The sequence below is a fragment of the Protopterus annectens genome, chromosome 7.part0 (assembly GCF_019279795.1).
Source record: "Protopterus annectens isolate FY-2018-M chromosome 7.part0, PAN1.0, whole genome shotgun sequence".
NCBI lineage: Eukaryota > Metazoa > Chordata > Ceratodontiformes > Protopteridae > Protopterus > Protopterus annectens.
In genome coordinates, this window is record NC_056739.1 from 1,502,339,304 (window position 1) to 1,502,362,460 (window position 23,157).

Here is a 23,157-nt window from a genome sequence, read left to right on the forward strand (position 1 = left end):
TGAAAATATTAAAGAGTTGGGGTCCAGAAATGGATCCCTGTAGGACTCTAGTACAATTTCCCTGGTATACAGATAGACTAGTTTGCTACCTGACACATTGTTGTCTGTTGGTTAGGTAATTGAAGAACCATTTTTGTGTGGTTTGACAGCATCCTAGTGTAAATAGCTGTTGTAAAAGCTTCTGATGTGACACTGTATCAAAGGCCTTTGATAGGTCAAGTAGGTTTACTGAGATAAACAGGCCTGTGTCCATAGCTTTATTCACAGTATCAGAGAAGGATAGTAATGCTGTGATGGTACTGTGAGCAGACCGAAAACCATGTTGGGTGGGAGAAAGGAGAGAGTTATTTAAGAGAAATTTCATCAGTTGTAAGTGTATACACCAAGTATTTTAGAAAGAGGGGATAGGATAGAGATGGGTCGGTAGTTGGACAAGTCACTGGTTCTTCCGCATTTATGTAAAGGAATGATGGAATTTTTTCCAGAGGTTAGGAATATTAGATTCACAGGTAGACCTACTGATAATACTAACTGGGTAGGCTATAGCGTCTGTGATGAGCTTTAGGTATTTAGATGGGAGATTTTCAGCAGAGAGAGAACAAGGTTTTAGTTTAGTGAGAAGTTTGTGTATAAGAAAGGTTGGTACAGATTGTAGGGAGAAAGTGGCTAATGTAGTTCTATCTGCACAGTTGTGTAGGAGAGGAGGAGGGATTTTTTTTGTTGGGGTGTGTGCTCTCAGAGACTGTTTGGGTTAAGTTTACAGTGTGATTGGAGTTATCAATACGTGTGGAAAGGTTTACAAGTTTTTTGTATACTTTCAATGAAGTGGGAGTTAAACATGTTAGCTATTTGAGATGGTTCTAGATCAGGAGCTGGTGATGGATTTTGAGTTGTAGCAGGAGTAAGGAGAGTTGAAATAGATTTCCAGAATTTTTTTAGGGTTATTGGTTTGGGGGGTTATCTGCTGAGTGAAGTTTTTTTTGTCTGTAACTACTAGTTATAAATAAACAGAGTTTAGCATAAGCAATAAATACATTTCCACCTCCTTTATAAAATAAAGTTTATTGCTCTACGAAGGCACTACATCAAAATTTTCTTTTAATAAGAAATTGCAGTCTTTCTTTTGAGACTGTTCAATAACAGTCTTTGTTGTCCAGATGTGAAGATTGTAGAAAATGACAGTGACCACATAAACTTCCAGTGCTCCCAAGAAGTGTTTCCCCAAAGAATATATCATTGCATTCACTGATATCACAGTGATGTCATCATTTGTGCATTCAAACCTACTACAAATTTCTCATGTTACACAGTTTGAAATGATTTCTTTCTTGATACTATACAGGCTCTATGCAGTCATGCGACAGAATTTGGTCCTTAATATAATTTTCTTCTCTTCTTCTGCCTAGTGACCTCATCTGTTTTAGGGCTTTGGAATTTTTTTAGATCTGAACAAAACAGCACCTGCAGAAATACAAAATAAATAAATAAATAAAACATACACACAAACAAAGCAGGGTCACAGAAGCAATAGATACATAATAAGCAGATAGGTCAGTATGTTACATGCTATAACATCCTCATAAATGACTAGCAGCAATTTATACTGTTCCAGATTCACACAATAGCAAGACCATACTAACAATATTATTAGCTCATACTATCTAGAAAGAGACAACACTTTAGGAAACCAGACAGCAAATATCCAGTGAAAGTATCCATCCACTGAAAAAGAGCAGAATAAGATAGGAAGTTTGTAACACACACACACACACACACACACACACACACACACACACACACACACACACACACACACACACACACACACACACACAATCATATATTTTGAATAACATCAAAAAGACTACTGGATACCCAGGACAATACTGTTGCATATAACAAGTATATTCAGTTGATTTGTGGGCGCAGCCTTCATGGGGGGGGCTGCAATGGAGATATCACTTCTTCCACTTATAATTCAGCAAATTTTTCTGATATTCCTACATTTAAGGGCATGAGTGTTCTCCATGACACTATGTTGTTAAATAACCTTACTCTAGGAAATGATTCCTTGTCCTGCACCCCAAACTCTAACATCACATTGCCTGCAAAATCAAAAAATACAATGAATGAAATCTACAATGAACAGTGACATATAAACACATACTTGCCCAACATGGAACTTTAAAAGCAGCTCCTGAATGAAGCTGCTGTTTAGGCTGGGGAGGACAGTAATTAAGGCCAATTGAGAAGGACTCACTATGAGATGAACTGATACATTCTAATACAAGGGGACATTCTTTTGTGGATCTATGACTGGAAAACATTAAACAATATAAAACCCCATGGGAGGCAGGAACTACAGAACAGCCAACAGATAACATCTTGGAAGACAGTCTTAAAGCACTCAAGTACCAAAGATGGCATGACAAATTGTTATTGGCATGATATGGTAAAGTGGCCACAACACAAGTGCACTGGGTAGAGTAGCCTTTAATAGCAACATTTTCCAAACTGAACTTCATCACCAGATGACAAAAAGACAATGTAGCTGACAATCTGCAACTCACTGGCTTTGTCCCTGCTCTAACCCTGACTGATATCTCTTTCATCTTCCTGCTCTCTCTAGACTTCTCTACTCTACTGTTTTATGTCACCTATCTGTAATTAATAATTTCCTTCATAGTACTAGAGGAAAAAAAAAAAGCTTTTTTATTCATGTTTTTTGCTCTCTGTATTTGATCTTAGCTTAAACCTACTAAATTACTCTGTAAAACTTTTGTTCTGACCAATGTAGCCAATATACTGTAATTCACTTGACTATTACTATATATTGTATTCTTTGTCACTGCTGATGCTTGGAGCTTTTCTCCCCAGGCCTCTACTGAAAATGGACATATATCCAGTTAGACTAGCCTGGTCAACAAATGTAAAATAAATCTAAAATAATAAATAAATAAGAAAGTTTTCAAATGGCCAGACTCTTTATCCCTGAAACAAAGGAGATGAAAAACTGTTCAATATTCCTAAAGTAAATGACTTTACTTAGTAGAAACAGAGCTGAAAATGAAACAATGAGATGAAATGACTAGTTTAAATTCAATTCTAACATCAGAAGGAATTGTGAGTTAGTTCAAAGGATCACTCAATCCTTGTAAAAGGCCAAATAAGGTTCTCTGCAACTAAAGGCCCTAAGTTCTTTGACTATGTGCATAGAGATGATGAAACACAGAAAAGTTCCTTCCAAGGGTTGAACTTCAAAAGCCATCAAATCAGCAGTCTAAAATGATGGAAAGACAAAGCTGTCAATCAAGTAATTTGAGTTCCAGGAAATGGTAGGGTTCTTTAAAGACTAAAGTCACAGAACCCTTGTAAGGAACTGCCAGTCTTGATCAGTGCTGAGCAAGTATAGTAGCCTTCTGATGGTCGCAATAGGCAGACATATAATAACATACCTCAGATGATCAAAAGAACATAATAATGCTGAAAAATATATAGCAGATGGGTCAATAAGCAAAAAGACCATATATGCTGAGGAAAAAATATAGAAACAGCTGGAATCTTCTCAAAATGTCTTTCTTGACATCCCCCGTTTGCAAAACAGTACTGGATATTCTTCACACATGCTTCTTAATCCCATAGTTGCTTTTCTAAAACTTGCTTCTTTTACAAATTTGATTCTTACGGATTCAAGTTACTGGTATGAGTGCATCTATACAACTATAGATCTTAGCTTCTTTCTCACACTGTCAAATTTGGAACATACACATGATGTGCCCTTTCAATTAACAAGTTTTCAAGAAAGCATACCAGTAGCGTTTTTGTTGCCATTATTTAAAACTAGTTTATATCTATTTTCTAAGAAATTATTTTTATAACATTTTACCTCAACCTATTCTTTTTAAGAACTTATATTCTTTAGAAGTCTCACTTTAGAAGTCTCTTACCTTCATAGCTGGCCTCTGGTTCATCTTATCCTCTGAATAGCTACTTAAAATGCTATGTCATTTGACTGCTATTCTCTTTATTATCATTTTCCTCTCTTATTTTTTCCACTCCTTTTTATTTTATTTTTTTTCTAAATTACCTTTTTTGCTTTTTTTCTGAACATACAAGACTTCTTGAGTTTTGATTCTCCTTTTCAGTTGATTTTCTTATTTTCTCTGAATTTCTTCTTTGCTGTAAAATTAATTTTATACTGACTAACCCCATTACATTAATTCCTGCCATCTTCTTTCAGCTTCAACTCAACACATCTACTTTCTTTTTCACACTTCATGCATCATAGCACAGCTGTTCCACTTGCATCCATCTTGGAATCCAGTTTCTACCTGCATCCCACAAAATACAGCAAACTAAGGTCATGTCCATCTGCAACATTACCCACTTGTAAGTGAACAACTTTTCAAGATTGCTAAGTTTGATTAACAAACAAGTTCAAATTGAAAACAAACATAAATTTTGTGCTCTGTATATAATTTCTATTTCACATATATATAATTTTGTGGTTACATGTAATTATTCTCTTGTCAGAAATAAGATTTTCTGTATGTAACATTCCATTCAAGACCTAAGTTTATAATTAGATAGCCTTGTAGTATGAGGAGCCCACTGTTATTGTTATACAGGTGGGTATGGGGGAATTTGTGGGTATGGAAAAAAACAATGCAAACACCCAGAAACAAACCTGTCTACGAATATCTTTCAAAACACTGCTATATTATCAATATCGTCATATTAACACACACACACACACACACAGATAAAAAACATGTTAAGGTACAGTAAAGAGGTAAAATACACATTAATTTACATGATAGTAGTTTTATACTCCATGTTTTTAGTAGGCATAATTTTTTTAGCGCATTTTAATGCTTTTTCTGTTAATCGTATGTAGTGTTTTCTTTTCAGTGCTGCTTCAAGTGTTTTCTGTTCAGCCTCGCAGAGATCAGATAGATCCTCTGAAGAAGAGAATGCCAAAAAAGAAAGAATATGATAATTCCTAAATATTAAAAAATTTGAGTATTTCTGAAAGCCTTGATTTTCTTTAGTAAAAAAAGCCTTGAAGTTCTTTTAGGTAGCTTAGTCAAGACCTGAATTAAGTAATATAATGTCTCTGGGTCAAAGAGCAGGCATTTAGAATGTTTTTTCTGGCATATATAGTGGCAGAATTTTTTTAAAACTTTGACTTGATATCGGGCTGTTAAATACTCTGGATGTCACTTAAAATGAACTTTTGTTGTCCAACTTCTTTAATGATTGAATCAACATAAATTAATTCATAACGCAAACTTTCAATGTCTGCAAAGTCATTTGATCTTACATTTCTAACATTAAAGCAGGGTCATTCTGTAAACCTTGGGTATATTTTTGATGCTCATAGCAGAGCACTTCAGCATCAAACAAGTGTATCCAAAAGACCCATCCCCATTAGACTCCATCTTGAGACTTGGACAGACATTTGGACAGACGGTTAACTCCCTTACTTACCACATTACTTGCTTTCTGACTTATTATTCATTGTACACCTGTACTGACATTTAGTGCTATTATTTTGTCAGTCATTCCTTTTTAGTGCTATTATTTTAGCAAATTTTAGCAAGCTCAGGGACAGCAGATGACAACCTTCAGCTAAAAGTGCTGTTGCTAAGTTGAAAGTCAAAAAAGTCACAAAAGGCAAGATCTCACCTTAAGAAAACCATTCTGTTCTATATCAAAAAGTGTCATTTTGGATAAACTCAATTACTACCCTTTTCCAGGTTCTAAACAGAATACTGGCCGGGCTTATGGGTCTAAAATGCCCCTCCTTGAGAAATGGTACCACTGCAACCTGTTACTATAGATCAGGACACATCCACAAGCCAACATTTTTATTTTATGTAGCATGACTGACAGGGGTTCAGTCAACTTTTCTTTGATTCTGTGTAGGGAACCAGCAGAAACTACAAAAGAATCTGGTCCAGAAAGAAGTCTTGTTTCATTAGTGTCCAAGTGTCCCAAGTTAGGAATCTCATATTGGTTGGAGAACTATCAACAAACTACAGAAATCAAGTAAAAGCACCCAATCCAGACCCCTATCCAATGACACTGGCCAAAATACAGCATCCACATTTAACTCCTATTTTATTAATACAGCCCTATTACTCCAGAACTAACCCACTCCTAGTCACCAACTGCATACTCTCTCACACATCTGACATTTCCTCTGCTCTCACCGAGCACCCAGTCCCTACATTATACATCCAAAAACTTCTAAACAAGCTGGTGATCATCCTGCTGAAAACCTAAAGCTTGTTGCCAAAGCCATAGCCAGTCTTGTACTTGTATCTATTCTCAATAATAAGTCCATCTCTGAATTGAATACCATGTCCCTAACTTACAAAAAAAAACATACATTATTCCACTTCACAATGGTGGCAAATCCAATGACAGATCAATCTTTCAACTAATAGCCATTTTCCCTACACTATCCAAAATCCTTAAGGATACATGTATTCCTAGCTAAGATAATACTTATTAAATATAACCTGCTCACACCCTGACAAGAAAGTGTTCATCCAAATCACAGTACAACTACAGCACTCTTCTCTTTCCTAAATATAATCAATACAAAAACCAGAGCAATGTGGTCTTTCCTATATTCCTTGACTCTTCTAAAGTATTTGACAATGGATACCACCCTGTCCTTCTAAATACCCTTAGTTACTCTGTTTACTTTAAAGTGGATCACAGGCTACTTATCTGATAGAACACAATGTGACACAACAGCAATCCACATTCTCATCTTACTTGCCAATATCCATTGGATTACCAATGTGGTCTGTCTTTGGCTCCACACTGTTCCGCCTCTTTATAAACAATCTAAATACAGCATGTGGGCAAACCAACCTCTTTTGCTCTTCTTCCACTCTCTCTGAGCTACTAGACATCACCCAACAGTCTTTCAGCTCCATACAGAAATAACCGGACCAATCCTATTTTTTGACCAATACCAAGAAAACTAAATTAATGCACTTCACCCCCAAATCTCTCAAAGATATACAGAATAACTTCCCCTTTACTCCTCATTCAATGCCTCAAAACTGTTCCCTTAACCAAACTACTAGCAGTAATCACTGACAACAAACTCAAATTGGTCATTCATGTACAAAAAGCAATTAACTCATTTGCTCTAATGGGACTCTTGAATTTGTACTCAAACTCCCAGTGGGTGCGATCTAAATCTTAAAAAAAAATGACGTTATCTCCTTACAGTTCAAACAAATGTTCAAATCTCCAGAACCATGGCAAACTATTCAGCTCAAAGTAACCTGTACAGTGGTAGCATTCATTTGAATCTAGATCTTAAACTGGATTTTATAAGCCACAATAACCCCAGTAAATATGAATTATGCAATATTCTATAAACAGTTTTTGATATCTCAGTAGCCATTCAAGCACCCACATATGGCCAGCAGCATTTTCTTCATACAGTCATGAGTTTTAATACGAGACTAAGCAGTTCTGCATGTGTCACATGATTGTTGAGATAATTAGAGAAATCTCAAAATTAAAATGCAAATAAACAGTATACAAGTAATCTTTAGTATTTCTTTTTCTACAACAGGCACAAGTATCAAAACAGCTGTATATGCTGTTGTGCAAGCTTTAAGATGAAATCTTCTTATGCCTTGTATGTCATTTGGTTTTGGAATTATTAATACAAATATGAACAAACAATATTTGACACTTGAGAAGTTAGTATGCCATAACTGCAAAAATGCCTGGAGGTATCACTCGGCTGAAAACAGTTAAATAAACCCACAATAAAATAGGTCTCCTCTACAGAACATCCCATTATCTAACAGCATAAGCCTGAAAGTCAACAGCAACACCCTACCAGCTAACAAGCCTACTATATGCCTCACAAATCCTTACAAACATCCAAACCATTCAACTACACTAATTAGGGCAATGCTATAATACAACAGCCAGATATGCTGCCAATCAGCTGAATAAAACACATCATTGCAATGCCTTAATTACCTTAAGATTGTTCGAATTCCTCAACTATCTGACCTTCTTACACTAACAGTCACACACAACAGCCTTTACTATTTTCTAAATATTTCCATAGCAATAACTTTTTACCCATATTAATTGCACTGTTTTATAAACAGAAGTTATGTACTTACTATGACACTGGATCCTTATTGTCCTGCCGTGTCCACCTTGACTTATGGGTAATCCGCCCACACAGGAGATCCAAACTGGCAACTCCCTACTACAGAAACTTTTTTCCAGTGCGCCAGCTCCTCCCCTCTCCTATAATGCACCTGCATTTCAATGACTCTCAGATCGAGTTTGCCCCATAAGAAACAGGGATGCTTACATAAATAAGCAAGAAAGCACTAAAGAGCATGTTTTGGGCTTAGATCCAAAGGGTCTATCCAGAAGTGAGAAACAAGTGACACTTTGGATGGGGGATGGTGGGAATGTTGTTGAGGCAGAGTGGGACAATAAGGATTTGGTAGTATGTAAGTACATAACTTCTGTATCCTGTATTCTCCCCTCCAACTGCCTCGACTTACAGGACAAAATCCCAAGCTACTTGGTTTCCTGGGTGGCATCATAAAAGGAAACCCTTCAAGATGGTAGAACCCCAGGAAGATCTGGCTCTAGAAATAATAGGCAATTTAAAGTTAATGAAGATAAGCAGCGTTCAGCAGGTTGCTGTAGCAAAATTATTACTTATGAAGGAGTTTTAGATGAAGGCCATAGAAGTGGCAACTGACCTCATAGAATGAGCCTTACGTCTCAAGCCAAAGAACTTATTGTTGATAGATTAAGCATGAGAAATACAAGCCTTAGGTCTCAAGCCAAAGAGCTTATTGTTGATAGAGTAATCATGAGCAATACAACTGGATAGTCATCTAGACAAGGAGACTTTGGAAATCCAGGAGCCTAATTTGACAGCTGAAAAGTAGACTTAGTATTTATGGAATTCCTTGGTACTTTGGTGGTAAAAAGAAAGCTGTGTGTGAACATCTAAAGTTATTGTTGTGTCTTTCGGCTTTTCCCGGTTAGGGGTCGCCACAGTGTAACTCCGGTCCGCTAATGATTGGCAGTTGATTTTTACGTGCTGAGTTGCAGGCCCTAACGCACAACCTTCAACGAAGGTTCGCCCATTCACACATCTCCACAGAAGACGCTCTAGCTGAGAATCGAACGGGACAACGTCTTGTTGTGAGGCGACAATGCTACCGCAGCACCACCACCGCGGATATAGTTGAAATTCTCCTTTGCTGGTATAATTAGGAAAGAAAACTGGCAAATAATGTTCTGGGAACAAAGGGAGGGTTAATTCTCAAAAATATTGTCTCCAACTAGAAATGCGGTTTACAGCAAAGGGCATGCCGTTCAGAAATCCTTCTTGCTGAGGTAACAGCAACTAAGAAAGTACAGTTGTGTACAGTTACTATAAATGTAGATGTTCGAGTGTATTCACTGTTGCAGTCATCACACTTGGGTTATCTGCCTGCAGGTAGCCCTCAGTCGGCTCGAATACCAGAGTCTTGGGATTTCTGTGTCAGATGCTGTCGCTTCTTCCATGACGTCAGGGGTAAAAAACAGGCAGCCGATGCCATTACATCAGTTTTTCTTGCCCCAGATGTCAGGAGCCCCCTGAATAGGAAGCTAGTATATGGTGTGGAACACCACCAGTAAAAAGTAAATACCCATGCCATAAAAAAATGGCCATATAGAGGATAGGTAGAAAGGATAGAGAAAAACAGGGGGCAGGAGGGAGGGAAACCAGGACTGCAACAGTGAATACACTCGAACATCTACATTTATGATAAGTGTACACAACTGTACTATGTTCTTCGTGTTTCACTGTTGCAGTCATCACACTTGGGTTGATTCCCAAAGCTGAAGAAGGGTAGAGGCATTCAAGAGGAGTTAGGGCTGGCTAGCAGGCCTTGTAAGGCTGCTGTAGCAAATCAAGCTCTGGATTTAGAAATAATAGATAAGTGGTAATGCTTGCTGAAGGTGTGTACAGAACTCCAGGTTGCAGCTTTCAGAATGTCCCTGGTAGGGACACCCTGAGAAATGCTGTAGAGGTGGAAGTAGCCCTAGTGGAATGTGTTCTGATCCCCTGTGGGGTAGGTTTTCCATGGTGCTTGCAGCAGAAATTGATGCAGTGTGCTATCCATTTGGAAATGGTTTGCTTTGAAATGGCCTTGCCCTCTGCCCCTGTAGCAAAGCTGACTAGCAGTTGGTCAGATTTTCTGAAAGGTTTAGTCCCATCAAGGTAGAACCTGAGCTGCCTGTGCATGTCCAAGGAGTGCAGGATCTTCTACCCTTTATTTTGAGGATTAGGGAAGAAGGTTGGCAAATGGATGGCTTGGTATAAAGCCACACTGGAGACCACGTTAGGCATAAAGGACGGGTTAGTCCTGAGGGAAACCCTGTCAGCATGGAAAATAATAAAGGGTTCCACACCCATTAGTGCCTGTAACTCAGACACTCTTCTGGCTGAGGTTATGGCTAAAAGCAAGGCTGTTTTCCAAGAAAGGAATTTTAACTCTGCTGAAGCTGCAGGTTCAAAAGGGGGGGAGCACAAGCTTTTCCAGTACAAAGTTAAGGTCCCAGGCAGAGATGGGTGCTCTCCTAGGGGCCTTAAGTTGTTAGCCCCTCTCAGAAATGATTTGATGATAGGGTGAGAGAATAGAGGTGGCTCAGTATTATAATGAGCTGAAATGGCAGAGCCATGAATCTTAACAGAGGAAAAGGATAGGCCTCTGTGGAGCAGCTCTGCTAGGTAATCAAGGATTTGAGGTAAGGAGGGCACAGCTGTGTCCTTTCCTTGAGACTGACTCCAAGAGCAATATCTTTTCCACTTCTCAGCATAGGATTTTTTAGTACTAGGCCTTCTGGCCTCAAGAATGATGTCCAGCACCTGCTTGCTAAGGGTTGCTGGTGGAGTATTCAGGGGATAGGCCAGGCTGTAAGATTTAGGGTTTGCAGCTGTGGATGCAAAATCTGTCCCTCCTGCTGAGACAGCAGGGAAGGAGTCTGATGAAGGTGCCAGGGTGGCATTGTTGTCAGGCTGAGTAAGAGTGAGTACCAGTGCTGGCATGGCCAATCTGGGGCAATAAGAACTGCCCTTGGGCTGTCCTGTCTGATCTTGAGTAGTACCTTTGAGAGGAGGGGCAGTGGGGGAAAGGCATAAATTGAAAGGTTTTCCCATTTGAAGGATAAGGTATCCACCTTCCAGGCCCTGCTGTGAGGGTTCCTGGTGCAAAATTTGCTCAACTGGTGGTTCTCAGGGGAGGCAAAGAGGTCCACCTCTGGATTAGAAAGTTGAAGGCGTTGGGCTCCAATTTCCACTTGTGTGGGTCCAGGAGATTTCTGCTTAAGTCATCTGCCAGTGAATTCTGTTTGCCTGGCAGGAACTGAGCTTGCAGGTGCACTTGGTTGCTCAAGGCTGTGTTCCACAGGGCCATGGCTAACCTGCAGAGTGGGTAAGAATGGGTTCCCCCCTGTTTGTTTATGTACCACATAACTGTGGTGTTGTCTGTTTTTATCAGCAGCTGTCCTGGAAGGATTAGGTATTTGAAGGCTGTCAGAGCATACTGTACAGCTAACATCTCTTTCTAACTGATGTACAGGAGAATTTGTCCTGGGGTCCACTTTCCCTGAATGCATTTGCCTGCCATGTGAGCCCCCCATGCATAGTCTGATGCATCTGTAGTCAGGGTTTGGGAGGAGAAGGGTTGAGTGAAAGGCAGTAACTTGTTGTGGTTGCATGCTTCTGCCCACCAAAGGAACTCAGCCCTTAGACAAGGAATGATTGGAATGACTGTTTCCAGGTCCTGAGAATGTTGGCACCAAAGACTTTTTAAGTACCATTGAAATTTCCTGATATGCAGTCTTGCATATGGAATTAGCAGAATGCATGAGGCCATGAACCCTAGGGCTTGCAGTATTTTCCTTGCAGATAGCTTGGGTTTTGGTGGCCATGTGTCTAAAGTAGTTGTTCAAATAGATCTGTTTTTCTGGAGTGAGAAAGGTCATCTGGGAAGTTGTGTTCAAGCTTGCTCCCAGGAATACAATTTTTTGACTGGGCACCAGTTGTGATTTCTTTTCATTGATGGTGTACCCCAATGAAGGTAGGAGTCTTTTTACAAATGCCAGGTGTTGAAATAGTAATTCCTGACTGTCCGCCTGAATCAGGCAATCGTCCAAGTATGGGGAAATTTGGATATTTCTCTGCCTGCAGTATGCAATGGCTGGAGCCAGGCACTTTGTGAATACTCTAGGCACAGCAGATAAGCCAAAGGGAAGTGCAGAGAACTGATAGTGCATACAGCCTGCCCTGAAGTGGAAATATCTCCTGCAAGACTCCCTTATGGGGATGTGCAGATAGGCTTCTTTTAAGTGTAGGGTGACTAGCCAGGCATCCTTGGCTAGCATAGGGAGAAGTTGCTGCAGGGTTAGCATTTTGAATTTTGGGACCAATAGAAAGGTGTTGAGAATTGATATATCCAGGATTGGGCGCCAAGAGCCCTCTTTTCTGAGCACCAGGAACAGTCTGGAGTAGAAACCCTGACCCTTTGTTCTACTGGAACAGGTTGGATGGCCCAGATATTGAGCAGAGAATGTACTTGCTTTTGAGCCTCTGCCCACTGGTTTGGAGGAAGGTCTGGAAACCCGCTTGGGGTTGGCAGGGAATGGAAGTAGAATCTGTACCCCTGGGATACAATGTTTAGAACCCATTGGTCATAATGGACATCCAGTTTTTGGCATGAAGGGCAAGTTTTCCTCCTAGGGGTGCAAGTAGATGGGCAGGGCTGGGAAGGATAATTGACAAGTCATTGTAAACTTTTATCATAAGGGGGTGGCTTGCCACTCCCTGTTTTTGAGGCGGGAGCACTCCATTGTTTATATCTCTGCATACCCTGAGACTGTAGTCTTGGTGGCCTGGTTCCCCTGGGTTTGGACTGTGAAGGCCTGGAAGGGGCTGGAAAGGACCAGTTTTTGTAGGCCAATGCCTACTGAATCTAGGTGGCTGCACTTGTAAGAATTCTTTAACAGTTTGCATACATTTAGCTTTTTCTTCCATCTTTTTAAGAACCTCTTCTGCTTTGGTGCCAAACAAATGGTCCTGATTTAAAGAAGCATCTAGTAATGTTGATTTGACATGGTCTGGCAAGGTTTGTTCCTTCAGCAAAGCATGCCTTCTCAGTACAGATCCAGTGGCTGCAGCCCTGCAAGATGCTTCTAGGGCATCAAAGTCACACTGCAAAGTATGCTTACTAACTTGGTTTGCAGATATTTTCTGCACAATCTGGAAGTAGCACCATTTTTTGTTTAATTTATTCCATAATATGCTGCTGGTACTTCAACATATGAAAATGGCAATTCAATGCCCTGATGGCAAGAGTTGCAGAGGTATATACCTTCTTACCCCATCTGTCTAAAGCTCTGGAATCCCTGTCTGAAGGAGTAGGGTTTTTGGCTGTAGTAGCTTTAATACCTTTAGGTCCCTGGGAAATGGTCTCTGGATCCGCAGTTGGATTCTTAAACAGAAATTTGTGAGAATCAGGTATTCTGTAGTACCTGTCAGGTTTTCTAGGGGCCGGTGGTAAAGTGTCTGGAGTAAGACTGGATTCCATAAAGACATCATCTACAACATCCAGGACAGGTGGTATAGCTAGGGGCCTGTGCTGAGGCAACTCTAAAAATTCACTGAGTCTCTTTTTGGACTGAGGACAATCCTGGCATTCCCAGCGGAAATGCTCTCTTAAAGTATGCAAGGTTTCACCAAAAGAAAATCCTCTAGAGGGGAGGCAGAGGGAATGGATTCCTCTGCATCTGAAACATCAAAGGTAGATAAGGGTTTGTCCTGGTAATCAGAACGGCCAGAGTCATCGGACTCCTGGTTTGTAGAATCAGAAAGAAACTCAATTCTTGGTCTCTTAGCAGGGGAAGGCTGGCTTCCCCCAATTAGGGTTGATAAGGTCTTCAGTCATTCTAAGCATTTGTTTTTGAGGCATGGGAGCTTGAGCATGTACTTTGGTCATTGGTTTTCTAGGCATAGTGCATACTCTGGGCCTGAGAAACTTGGTAGTTTTAGCTACAAAAAGAAGTTGTCGGGTTAATGTGTATATCGGTAGGTCAGAATACACCCTCAGAAGCCGGTGCCTGCACAGCGGCTCCGAACCCATACAAGGTAGACACATCCGCAGGTTCCATAGTCGAATAAGCATCTCGTGGCATATCGGACTCCGAATGGGTCTCAGCAGAGGCCTGCAAATCAGTAGAAGTGAGCATCAGATACTGCAAAGGTGCCTCACTGTGTACTGGCGGACTGGTGACTAGCTTAACGGAAGTGTCGTCAGCAGTTTTAGTCCTATGCAGTCTGTCTCTGTCTTTATCTTTGTGCTTTTTCAGTAGATCGGTATTCAGATGGCTTACCAAAGCCATTTTGGAATATGGAGAATGAGAGCGAAAGAATTTAGCAACAAAAATAGCCTGACGATGAATGGTTTGGGCGTTAAACAAGGCACAAAACCGACAGCCAGGGATGTCGTGATCTGGGCCTAAACAGGTGGCGCATTAAGAATGAAAATCTCTGTGAGGTATTTGCTTTCCACAGGCAAGACAACTGTTAACTTTTTCTGACATCGGTTAGAGCAAGAAAAAAGAATCCCCAAAAGGATACTTAGCTGTAGAAGACTTCGGGTTTGAAACTCGAAAAATGAAAATTTCAGGTAGCGGCTGACTGGCACTTGCAAACTGTTTCTGCTTCGGGCTCCTTCTCGGCAAGAAAGACTGATGTAATGGCATCGGCTGCCTGTTTTATACCCCTGACGACCTGAAGTCATGGAAGAAGTGACAGCATCCAATGCAGAAATTCCAAGACTCTGGTGTTCGGGCCGACTGAGGGCTACCTGCAGGCAGATAACCCAAGTGTTATGACTGCAACAGTGAAACATGAAGAACATCAAGGTTTTCCATGGCAGGAGGTTTATTTTAGATCCTTAATGGGGCAGGAGGGTCTAAGAAGGAAAGTTCCTAGTAGATAGGCTCTACAAACTTTCTTGGAGGGTAAAGTAGAGTTAAAACCCTGATTATAATTGGACATAGGTCCCAAATTAATTTTGATAGGAGAAAAAATGGAGCCACAGTCAAAAAAGAGTTGCTAAAAAGTAAAGGGTCTAGTCCTTGATGCACTGCCCACATAGACAGCCTCTTTCATTTTCTCTTGTAAATTATTCTAGTGGCATCTTTCTGAGAGTAAAACAAATGATAAAGCAAATCTATATCCAAATGGGATAGGTTATTTTGAGCACAAAAAGGGGAATTGGCTAGGCTTAAAATGGCCCGCAAGGGCAGCTAGCCTAGTACTTACCTATGAACCTGTGAGAGGCCAAGATAATTTTTGAATGACTCTGAGAAGTACACCTCACTGGTTATTACTGAAATTGGTGAAAGCATATGGCCAGGTTGAGGGATACACTGTCTGGGTAAAGTCTGCCAGATGGGTATGACAAGAGATCCTGTCTGCGATTTAACAGCCAGGGCTGTTTCTTGACATTAGACTAAAGCATGGGGAAGCAAATTTCCTTGGGCAAAAAGGGGGGTTATGAGGATAACAGAGACTTTGCACATTGAAGCATTCTGTAAAAATTTCATCATAAGAGGAAGAGGAGAAAAGGCATAAAGAAGACCGGGTGGACAAGATGGATCAAAGCATCCCTGAGTGTCTGTCCCTGAGAAGGGATAAGGGAGAAGTAGCTGGTACATTTGAAACTGATCCAAGAAGTAGTAAGGTAATCCTCAGTAAAGAAGAACCTGTCTCTGCTAATGTTGGCCTAATGGATCACTCCTGCGGCATCAGGATACAAAGGTTGAGCCTATCCACTAGGAAGCTCATCTAACTTGGAATGTATGTTGATATTAGGGAGTGCTGTGAAGACACTTTCCACTACCATGCCTCATGGCTTCTTTGCAGACAGAGTCCCCTGAAGGCAATGGGGGCACCTTATGTTGGTACTGACTCCGTCCTCAAGGTAGAGGAGGTAGACAGCCCTGACACTTGCACCAGCAGTCCAGTTAGCTCCAGTACCAATATTGGCACTGATACATTGAAATCGCCTGACACTGGCACCAGCAGTCCAATTAGCTCCAGACCAATATTGGCACTGATACATTGAAAACCAAATTCTCTGACACAGTAAAGGTGCTGAAAAAGTTGACTATATAGATGGCAATGAGGACTCAATATTGAGAGTCCAACTCCAAGGCACACACAGCTCTGAAGGGACAGGTGTTGAGCACACTGAATGCAAGATTCAGTACCAAAGGATGGGAACCAGTCAGTGTCAGAGAATGTTCCAGGGCTGTTTTTAGCTGCAAAACCACTGGCACCAGGACAGGTGCAGGGGGTAATGGAGCATGTAGTCCAACCCAGTCCATTCTACAAATGGGGGAATGAAATGACACACTTCTGTTTGAGCGTTGATAAATGCCCTCATCATACAGTCCCAGTCAATATTGACAACATTCCCGGAAGACTTGTTAGACCTAAGGATGGAGGCTGATGGAGGCATACAGCAAAGGACCAATGAGGGAGCTCCCTCTCTGAAGGCCTGCTGGTGAATGTTTCCCTCAAAAGTGAATTATCCAGGGTAAATATTGTCTCAGTGTCCATGGATGGCTACACGAAGGTTTTCAAAGCAACAAGCTGTGAAAGGGTCAGAGCTAACAGCTAGTGAGGTGGTCTGCTTTGGTATTTTATGAGAAAGAGATAGGGAAAGGTTCTCCTTAGACTTTCTTTTCCTCTTCTCCCTCTTTTTCTCTCTCTATCTTCTTCTCTATTCTCCTTTCACCATTCTGTTTTCTTCATCTCTTTACTGAGTCTGTAGGAAGAAGACGAATTCATACTATCATTACAAGCAGGGAATGCAGCCTGAATGATTTGCAAATTTTGCAAAGTGCCTACAGATGTTCTGCTTATACCTCTCAACTTCTTAGTACTAGAAATCTCGACAAAGCCTAAAATAATGGGTGGGGGTCAAAGGCCCCAAAATAGGGACAGGTTGTAAATACTGCTCTTATAAACTTAAAAAATTGCTAGAACAACAGGTTTTGTGGTAGCAGTCATTTTCTGAAGGCTGTGAAATCTGAAATGCAAATGTATGGCTTTATTTAGTGACATTAATCCACAGCAATTCAGCAGAAAACCCCAAATTTTATGAGCAACAGACAAAAATATAAGGTGAAAACTTGGACAGTTGAGAGGTGTGGATCTGCTCCATACACGACATAAAAGTCGTGTGTGTTCTGGGGTGGAAACTTGTGATCATATTTAGAGCATTTTCTAAAACCTGCGGCTTTCTCCATAATGGATAACAACTGATACACCAGTACCAAAAAACATTACCACAAAAACAGCAGCAAAAATATCTTACAGCAAGAAAAAGAAGAGTAACAAAATTATAGATAGCTATAAATAAAGAAAAACAAGATACGAGAGACAGGGAAATACAGATGCAGTATGAGAGAAGAGAGGAGCTCAAGCTCTGAAAAAGCTTCTGTAGTGAAGAGTTGCCAAGTCAGATCCACCACAAGGGTGGATAACCCATAAGTCAAGGCAGATGAAGGGGACAAAATTGTGATCAATTATCTGCAATGTGTGTGTATTACTCAAACTGCTAGACTTGTATTAATTGAAACACTTTAATCTACTCTCACACCATATTTCTGCTGTATATTTATTATACTCTGTACTTATTCTTTGATAATGACACTGTTGTGCGCAGCTTTCCTCCCTATGCCTCCTCGGAAAGGAGATCCAATCAGACCTTCTTGGTAAACAAATGCACATAAATAAATATTTAGTGCCACAGGACTTGTATTCTTACTTTAACTTGTGGTAGTAGTTACCATGTATGTAGTTGCGTAAGGTATCTTTTCCTCGTCCCTACAGCACTCCAAAAGAATTCTTTGTCAACAGTGATCTGCTTTTTTCCATTTTCGACATGGGGTTGGGGTGTAGTATTAACCATTGCCAACTCTCAATTCAATGCCACTCTTCTACCTTCTAAGACAGTCATGCCTGACTGCTGCAGGTCTTCTCAGACAATCCATCCATATCTTTGCTGGAGACCCTCATTTCATTTTACCTTCTTGTCTCTTCCAAAAATTCTTCACCAGATTATCTTCTGCTTTCCTGCATATGACTGAACCACCATACTATGCTCTATTTGACTTTTTCTGCAACTGGAGCTAATCTGGCTTCTGTTCTCACATTGTCATTTCTTTATCTGTCCCAAACATTCATCCTACCAACAGTCTAAGGTGATCTGCCCCCATTACCTCTAGCTTCCTTAACTACTATGTCTTCACTTCCTGTGTTTCTGTACCATTCTGGTTGTACCATTGTTTTGTACACTTTACTTTTCAGCTTCTTTGGCATTATTCTATCACATACTACCCATGACAGTCTGTACCAGTCAGCTACAGCCTCTGTGATACCAGTTCAGACTCGGCTTCGCCTCAACCACCCCTCCCAAATACCTGTTCCACTATTTTCCCTTCTATCTCAATTTTCAGCTTCTTCAGATTTCACTTATTTGCTGCCATGACAACTATCTAGTCTATTCAATTTCATCCCATGTGCCTTCACTTTTGCATTCCATTCCCTAAATGTTTTCTAAAGTTCCTGTTCAGAGTCTTCTTGTAATGCCACATCTTCTGCATGCAGTCGCTTTGTTGATACGTCCCCTCTGACCCATTTGCTAATGCAGTCCAAGCCCCATATGAACAGCAATGGACTCAAAGCTGACTGTGATGCACACCCACTTTCACAGGGAACCCCTCTGTGTGTCCAAACTCTTATCTGTACTTGTATAACCGGGTTCTTGTACATAGACTGAACTAATTCTACCAATGTTTCCAGGACTTCAAATCATCCCATAACTGCCCAAATCAATTTTCTTGAGGCTTTGATATGCTTCTTGCAAGACTAGGAATGCCAAGTTGGACTCCTTCCTCATCTCTAGCTTCTACTCCACTGTCTCACTGCAAACATTAGGTTGGTAGTGGTGCACCCTGATCTGAAACCAAACTGTTCATCTCCCATCTTACTTTCTACTACCCTGCGTACGTATCTGTCACTTTTTCCAGCATTTTCATGTAGAGTGAAAGGAGTTTGATAACTATGCTACACAAAGTTGTGAATCTCCACTTTGTTCTTTTATACTGACAATAGAATGCTTTTTCTCCAGTCACTTGGGACAGGCCTTTCTCTCTTCATACTGCTATAAGCAACATCAAGAGCCATTTCTCCCTCAACTCACCCAGCATCTTAATCACATCTACTGCAACTTCCATCTGAGCCTGCTGCTTTCCCTGACTTAAAGTTTGCATAGTGCTATTCTTACCTGTTCTTCCTCTTCTTTTACTGTAGGCTGAGACGGGGGCAGTAAAGCATCTGTGGGGCTTTCTTCATTCAGAAGCTGCTGGAAGTATTCCATTTGTTGTTTTGTCGACTAGTGAGCAGGTTGTTGCTGGCTTCCCTAATGAATGGTGCCTGATGTCTATCTTCTTCATTTTTCTATCTTTGCTTTGCAGTCAGATGGAGTTTCTTTCTGCTAATTGCTGAGTCACTTTCCAAAAACTGGTACAGTGCCACTGATGCTTTATTCTTTGCTACTGCAACAGTTAATAAACCAGTACTCCTTCCTAGCCTGGTGAGTCTTTTCCAGCTCCACTGTTTCCTACACCCCTTCTTTCTTTTTGATAACTTTCTGGATTTCTGCAATTCCGCACTCATTTTCCACATACACTTTGTGTCCATACCTAGCTTGCCCTAATATATATTCTACAGTCTTTTTACATGCTGTTTTCAGATGTTGTGATTCTTCTTTAACTAGTAACCGAAAAGCACACAACTTCCAAACAGAAAAAATGCAGTTGTAGGCGCTGTTCTCCAGTAACAATAAAGGTTTTCCTCTTAATAAAACGTGGAAACTCAATTTCAATAAATTCAAGGTCCAAGTCCAACAGACCACTAGGTAAAATGTTTCAAAACACCAATTTATTTGACAAAAAAAAACAGATTAAGCGCTTTCATCTCCCATGTGGAGACTTCATCAGAATCTGTTACACATACACATCTTCAGTTTAAATACATCTAAGTAAAACACACTTAATTAATCTTGACTTCTAATAGGCTGGCCATTAATTGACACTAATTAACATTGAGGTAATGCTGAACCAAACCTTTGGTAATTTACACTTGAATGTTAATACAAAGTTGTAGAGGTTCATAGGAATTCATGATCTTAACATTTCATAATTTTGTTTCCAACTTATATAAATGTTGTAAAAATTAAATATAAGTAAAATCATCAAAGAAATTGTGACAGGAAATACTCATTTCTTATTAATACATTAGTTTGGTGTATAAATACCAAATTTCCAAACCTTAACTGCCAAATCATCTCCCTAAATTCCAGTTTGGTTTCAACCAAACTGGAATTTAGGGAGATGGTTTGGCAGTTAAGGTTGGACGCATATGGAAATTATGGATTGAATGACCACATATCCATCAACCCAGCCCTTAAGATTCTCGCTGATGACCCAAAGAGACATCGATAGATGGTTAACTGTTGTAACTTATGTAAACAAATAAATAAATAAATAAAATATTCAGATTCAGTCCTTATGGAGCATGTACATATAATATATTTTATTTTTATTAAGGGTGTAGCTTAAAATATAGTTGCTAACACTATTTAAGGTACAAGAATAAATGTGGTTTTAACATACAATATTTTTATACTATATATATATTTTACATACATTTTATATATATTTTTTATATTTTTATATATTTATTGGTATTTATACACCAAACTAATGTAGTAATAAGAAATGAGTATTTCCTGTCAATTTCTTTGATGATTTTACTTATATTTAATTTTTACAACATTTATATAAGTTGGAAACAAAATTATGAAATGTTAAGATCATGAATTCCTATGAACCTCTACAACTTTGTATTAACATTCAAGTGTAAATTACCAAAGGTTTGGTTCAGCATTACCTCAAAGATCCTTAAAGATCATTGGGTTAATGATTTGAATTAAGACCAACAGCCTGTATATTAGGCAACCAATGTTCACTAAGCTTTATTCTGATGAAGTCTCCGGGTGCGGAGACGAAAGCGCTTAATGTTTGTATGGTTTAACTAAAAGATTTGGATGCTGTTCGTTGGTGTTTTTTCGTTGGATACAATAAATTCTGGTTCAATTTACAACCAGTTCTTGGTCTCCTACTCTGGACAACCTTCATTGTGCCGGTTCCTGGTTTTGTTTATCAATTAGACACTGCCTACAAAACCTCTTCCACTGATAAATACAAAATTATGTACTCATGGCAACATTCCATCTGTGTTGTCCATTTTCATTCTTCGACTGCTGGGTGGGGTTTGGATCCGATACTCAGATCCGACTTGGCCGTTTCTTCCAGATCGTATGATTCTTGAACACCCAAGCTCCTCCCTTTTCCCATAATGCCCTACCAACCTAACATACCTCTGATATAGTTTGCTGTCTATTCAGCTAATAGAATAGTAGGAAAATGGAAGCTGGAGCTCAAACATGGAACATGGATTCCTACAATACTCTTCGATCTCTCCAGAAGTTAAAATAAGGAGGGGGGTAGTTGAGTGGGGAGTTGAGGAAGAATGAAAACACAGATGGAATGTCATGGTGAGTACACAAATTTTTAATCTGATGTCATGTTTATTCATTCTTCAACTGTTGGGACACAGACCCCAGCTACCCAAATCCCGGGAGGACTAAGGAAGGATATTCCAGAGCACCACCGAGCCAAAGGCTGCTCTTCTCCTAGAGACCAGATCTAGTTTATAATGAGCAATAAAGGTACAAGGGATTAGCCCAAGTTGCAGCTGCACAAATATCATCCAAGGAAGTACTAGACAAAAAGGATAATGAGGTTGCTATAGACCTCATGGAGTGGGCCCTAGGTGGTTTTGGTAAAGCTGAACCCACTTTTTGATAAAATAATCAGTTAACCATTTGGCCAAGATAACTTTAGATAGTTAGAAAACAGAAAAGGAAACACACATTTGCTCAGATTTTTATTAAATCCATAGTTCTGTGAAGGTAGAAACATAGCTGTCTGTGCATATCCAATAACTGTAACATACACTCGCCTTTGCTTGAGATGTTTGAAAAGAAAACTGGGAGATTAATGACCTGATTATATGAAACTCAAAGACCAATTTGGTAACAAAGATGGATTAGTCCATAAAGATACCCTATCCTTGTGAAAAAACTAAATAAGAAGGTTTAGAAGACAAAGCTTGGAGTTCAGATACTCTTCTAGCAGATGTAATATCAACTAAGAAAACATTTTTCAAAGTAAAAAAATGTTTAGGTCAGATTTAGCCGAAGGCTCAAAGGGAGGCTGAGTCGAGGCCTAAAGCATGACATTTAAATCCCAAGGAGGCATAGGATCTTTTAATGGGGGGTCTATGTATAAAAGTTTCTTTTAGAAAAGCCTTGCAAAATTTAGGGTACACTAAGGTACATTACTGACTCCCAGATGAAAGTTGCAAATGGCTGCCAATTGGACTCTAGTAGCTGAGAAATTAGTACCTTCATTGAAAATTGTGGCTAAGAAGTCAAGGACATTTGAAATCAGTGGTGAAAAACGGTCCAAAGAACAAATCTTTTCCATTTACTCTTGTAAATCCTTTTGGTTGAAGCTTTCTGGAAAGATGATAAAATGTGACAGATGGGGGAGGACAGCCTGGGCTGTCTAGCAATTAACAAAAATGGAGAAACCATGTGGTCAACTTGAGGCCTGTTATGTCTGGATGAGCCATGCTTGTCAGATGAGACAGGAGATTTGGAGTCGGATCCTGAATCTACCCATGACTTTAGACAATACAAGACATACTAATTATTTTCCGTTAGGGGAAAAAAAAACTGTTTCAATTCCAGTAAGAAATTTTGGAATAGGTAAAAAACCTGATACACATATATTCCACTTAATTTTAAAAGAAAAAATGTTGTTGTTATTGAGGGGAGACTGGTTGGCAAATGGTAAACACCTTCTGTTTTGTTTTGTTTT

General features: G+C 39.8%; 1 protein-coding gene across 2 annotated transcripts in view; it reads right to left on the reverse strand.

The window, feature by feature from the left end:
• Nucleotides 1–1,043: 1,043 nt before the first annotated feature.
• The window catches only part of OGG1 (8-oxoguanine DNA glycosylase), a 568,013-nt gene continuing 545,899 nt past the window's right edge, over nt 1,044–23,157 (reverse strand). For both annotated transcript variants that reach the window (XM_044078043.1, XM_044078042.1), the window contains one exon: nt 1,044–1,461. In XM_044078043.1, coding sequence (XP_043933978.1) covers nt 1,375–1,461 — 87 coding nt within the window. In that variant the 3' untranslated portion in view covers nt 1,044–1,374. The remainder of the gene's footprint in view (nt 1,462–23,157) is intronic.